Source organism: Ranitomeya imitator, chromosome 3 (assembly GCF_032444005.1).
Source record: "Ranitomeya imitator isolate aRanImi1 chromosome 3, aRanImi1.pri, whole genome shotgun sequence".
Taxonomy (NCBI): domain Eukaryota; kingdom Metazoa; phylum Chordata; class Amphibia; order Anura; family Dendrobatidae; genus Ranitomeya; species Ranitomeya imitator.
Genome location: NC_091284.1, coordinates 243,582,278 through 243,586,128, shown reverse-complemented (window position 1 = coordinate 243,586,128; position 3,851 = coordinate 243,582,278). Strand labels below are relative to the sequence as shown.

The following is a 3,851-nucleotide window of genomic DNA, read 5'->3' as shown; positions in this document are numbered from 1 at the left end:
AGTCGCTCAACCCTAGTAGTGACACATGTCCGGTAGTTAATTTTACAATTTTTTTTACTAAAACTCAAAATATCGTAGTGGGCCAATCTCCCCAGTGTGGATAAGACCTACTTGTTTCAACTCATGCGAGCCTTATTCAACAATGAATAAGGCTTGTATGAGCTAAAATGCGTTGGTCTCGTCCACACTGGGGAAATTGGCCCACTGCGATGTTTGACTTTTTTACTTCTACAATACATATTGGAATTTTACAGCATTTACTTGCACTGCACTGGATTTTCTCTTTTTTGATTCCTTGTGTTAAGCCATATCCCGGGCTTGTCTGTGCACACCTACAAATGGCTGCAACAAGTGGTGAGCTGACACTCCTTTTCCCGTTCCCTTCATAGTTTTTTACATTAGTAGTGCACATCCCCTGTAAATATGATCCTAAGCAATAGAGCTATAACCAAGAGAAAATTATGTATGCTGTCAAGTAATAATTATTTACTTATACATGTAACTTGGATATTCCTTTCCATATTTTTTTGATGATTCCATAATAGTAAATTTCTCATCTTAAAAGATTTGGATCACTGCTTGAGTTTAGGATTGCTACAGATAATTACAATAGGACTCAAGGCTGAATAGGAGCAAGCTAAAACTATCCTGGCGTCGTTCATGTTGGCTGTCACATTGGACAAAGTCAAAGTATAGATCCACATGGAATTATCAAGTCCAAAAAGTACTACATACAAAATAACCAATATGATGACAGCTCTGGAAGCTTTGTATTCTGCAGTCCTCCCTTGGCCTCTGTCTGAGCTGCGAATCCCTTTGATTGATCTTTCATGATGAATTAATCGGTACACAATGTAACTGCTTGCTATTGCCATCAACCCAACAAACAAAAAATCTCTAAATGCAAATATTGCTCCATTAATATAATAGGCATAATAAGTCTGATAGTCCATATCACAATAAATTAAGTGTAGTGAGTAAATGGAGGTTGTAGCATTGTAGTTAGACTGTGCATAATTAATAGCAGAGTAATGTATAACTAGATTGTAACACAAAATAGTTATAATAATTGTCAGAACATTGTGGGTCAATTTTTGCTTGAAATATATCCAGTGTTTGGTCGATGGGGCGATAATGATACATTGATGGCAGCTGAGGAGGCTGGTGATGCAGATAGACATGGCCCTGCTCACTCGGTATGTATATAGGAAAATCTGGCATCTTGTGTCATCCATTAGGTTTTTTATGCCTAAAGCATGAAGGAACTGGGGGATGATCCGTGATATTACTATAAGGAAATTCATGAAAACCAACGTCATAAGAATTGTGTTTGTTGGTAAAAGTTTCTTCTCGTTTATTCTGATGAAGGTAAATTTTAATAAAATATAGAGATTTCCCGGAATTCCAATCATTATCATCATGAAAAAGCCAAAGGTCTTAAGGACAAGATGGATATCCAGCATCTGTAATTTTTAATAAAAAAAAGAAGTGTAATCCATGACTCTTGTTAACATTGCTGGCACCTAAACATTTCTATGGTAAATTTTTCTGACTTAATAGATTGTCATTTTGCCTTTGTACCATGAAAAGTTCTTCATCACTACTAAGAAAAGGTCTACAGGACCAAAGCAGAAGATTATGCTACTGTAAAGACAATTAAAAACTCACCAATATTAATAGACTATGACAGGCTGCATGGGATGAGGTTATGATAGGAAGCAAAGAAGTGGAAAATGGGTTTCATTTATAAGAACAAAATGAGGACACCAGTATTTCCAGTCCCGGATGATTAGGAGTATGATGGCATGAAGCTGCGCCCGAACAGGAGCCTATTTTTTGTCTTTGCTGTGGGGCACACACAAGAGAGCTTGGAAAAGGAATTATGCAGCCATTCAGGCATTTCCAAAGTATGTATACCAGCCTCATAAAGTCTAAATAATTTCTTTGTAAATGCATGAACCACAAAATTACTTTCAATGGCTGAAACAGCGCAAGTCTACAATACACAGGAGCCTACAAGACACTACCTGCGCATTGTTTCATTGCCTTCATTTTTACTCGGCATGGACATGAATGTGTTTGTGTTGCAATATCAAGAAATTTGCTATAGAAATGTTTCACAGATTTTAAAATCATTCAATTGTCCAACACAATAAAAGTTTATTAACATAGTTTAAAATACACATTGTGAGTTGTACAGTAGTAAGTTAAAGTTGAGGCTCAAATCAAACCCTTAACCCTTAGTATTTCATTACTTCAGTTTTGATGTCTGGACTATTTATACAGCAAAAAAATTTTGATGCAGCTTGTATTCAACAGCATCTCCCTCTAGGTTATTATTCGATTTCCTTATTTATTACTTTTAATTATTCTAAATATAATTCAATTTTAAAGGGTATATAGTCTACAGGTTGTTTATTACCCCTTTGTTGCTTCTACACATCTGAAACGTTATGCCTATACTGACAAGTGATGAAAATTTCAAAGACATTTTTGATACACAGGTTGCAGCTAACATATTTCCTTTATGACAATATTCATGTTCTTTATAACTATATTTTTCCTAAACAGCAATACATTTCTAATGGTCCATTTCCTTTGAAACATACCACAGAGGTGCCTTGCTACACATGCAGAGGACATGCCATCATTTGCTAATTTTTGGGCCCTCATAGAAGAGTACCTTGTTTTCTCTTAACTAATACCATAATATCATTTTATGATAAATTAGATTATACCTTGTGAGTTATATTTTTTAACCTACCTGTTCACCCAGCTTCCACCATTCAAGTACTATATGCACTAAAATGCAATATATACTTTACTGACTTCATTATTTCACTTGGGATTATCTACCAAAATGTGATCAATTAAGTTAGTCAATCAACTGTGTGAAATAATTACAAACACATTTTTCTCTCAGGGGAAACAGCCAGCGATAGTATTGTCATCATCATTAGTGTAAAAGATAAAGAAAAAAAAATGTAATGCAATCAATAATTTAATTTATTTTTTATAATTTATTGTAAATGACACAAACTAGTTATTATAATAGTATTCTTTATACATATAAATGTCATTTATTGTCCAACAACTGCACATATGAAATTGGTCACCTCTGGATCGCAGCAGGGAACACGTAAATAAAGTCCAGGCCACTGGCACTTGCACTCTGGGAAGGTTTACGGGGGCTATAGTGGTTGCCTACGTTGCTGGCTCTGGTCTGTGTTAGCTTCACACAGCGAGGCATATGTCCGCAGCACCTTCAGCTCTGCTACATGTGCAATCCAAATATAAAGCTGACACACTCAAACCTTTACTGTAGGTTTAAATGAAAACAGTGGGACCACTTGTAAGACCCAGACTAGAGGGAGAGAACCATTCTAAAGATCTCTCCAAAAATAAAAGCCCATGACAGATTTTCCAAAGCTGACTTGGTCAAATAACTTGACCCAGCCCACGCATACTTTTATTTTGCATGGTAAACATAGCCGTGCCTGTGATTACAATTAGAGATCAGCTAACTTGTTCAAAAAAGTTTCGCCGATCTCAAATTCAGCACAACATAGCACATTCTGATTGGTGTTTGGCTTTCCGAGCATTTTTCCTCAAAGTCAGTAACATTTGGTCAAAGATGGGTAAATGATCGCGTTTCCTCTAATGCTTTTGTTTTGACTTTGTCTAGGATAGTAGTGCTGTATGATGAGCAGGGCGGACGCATTTTATGAGGTAAGGGGGTGTGTCTAGGTCAGGGGAGCGGCAGAATGTAATTTTAATTTTTTTTTTTTAATAACTTAATGTGTGTACATTTTGGCAGCCAATCAGGGTGCAGAAACCATCCACAACATCAT

General features: G+C 36.1%; 1 protein-coding gene across 1 annotated transcript; it reads right to left on the bottom strand.

The window, feature by feature from the left end:
* Nucleotides 1-572: 572 nt before the first annotated feature.
* LOC138671601 (olfactory receptor class A-like protein 1) lies at nucleotides 573-1,463 on the bottom strand. Its single transcript, XM_069759776.1, has one exon. It carries the CDS (start codon nucleotides 1,461-1,463, stop codon nucleotides 573-575), a length of 891 nt encoding a protein of 296 aa, XP_069615877.1.
* Nucleotides 1,464-3,851: the final 2,388 nt, after the last annotated feature.

Bases quoted from the DNA above. Each gene is read 5' to 3' on its own strand.
- LOC138671601 (XM_069759776.1), bottom strand. From the start codon at position 1,463: ATGCTGGATATCCATCTTGTCCTTAAGACCTTTGGCTTTTTCATGATG.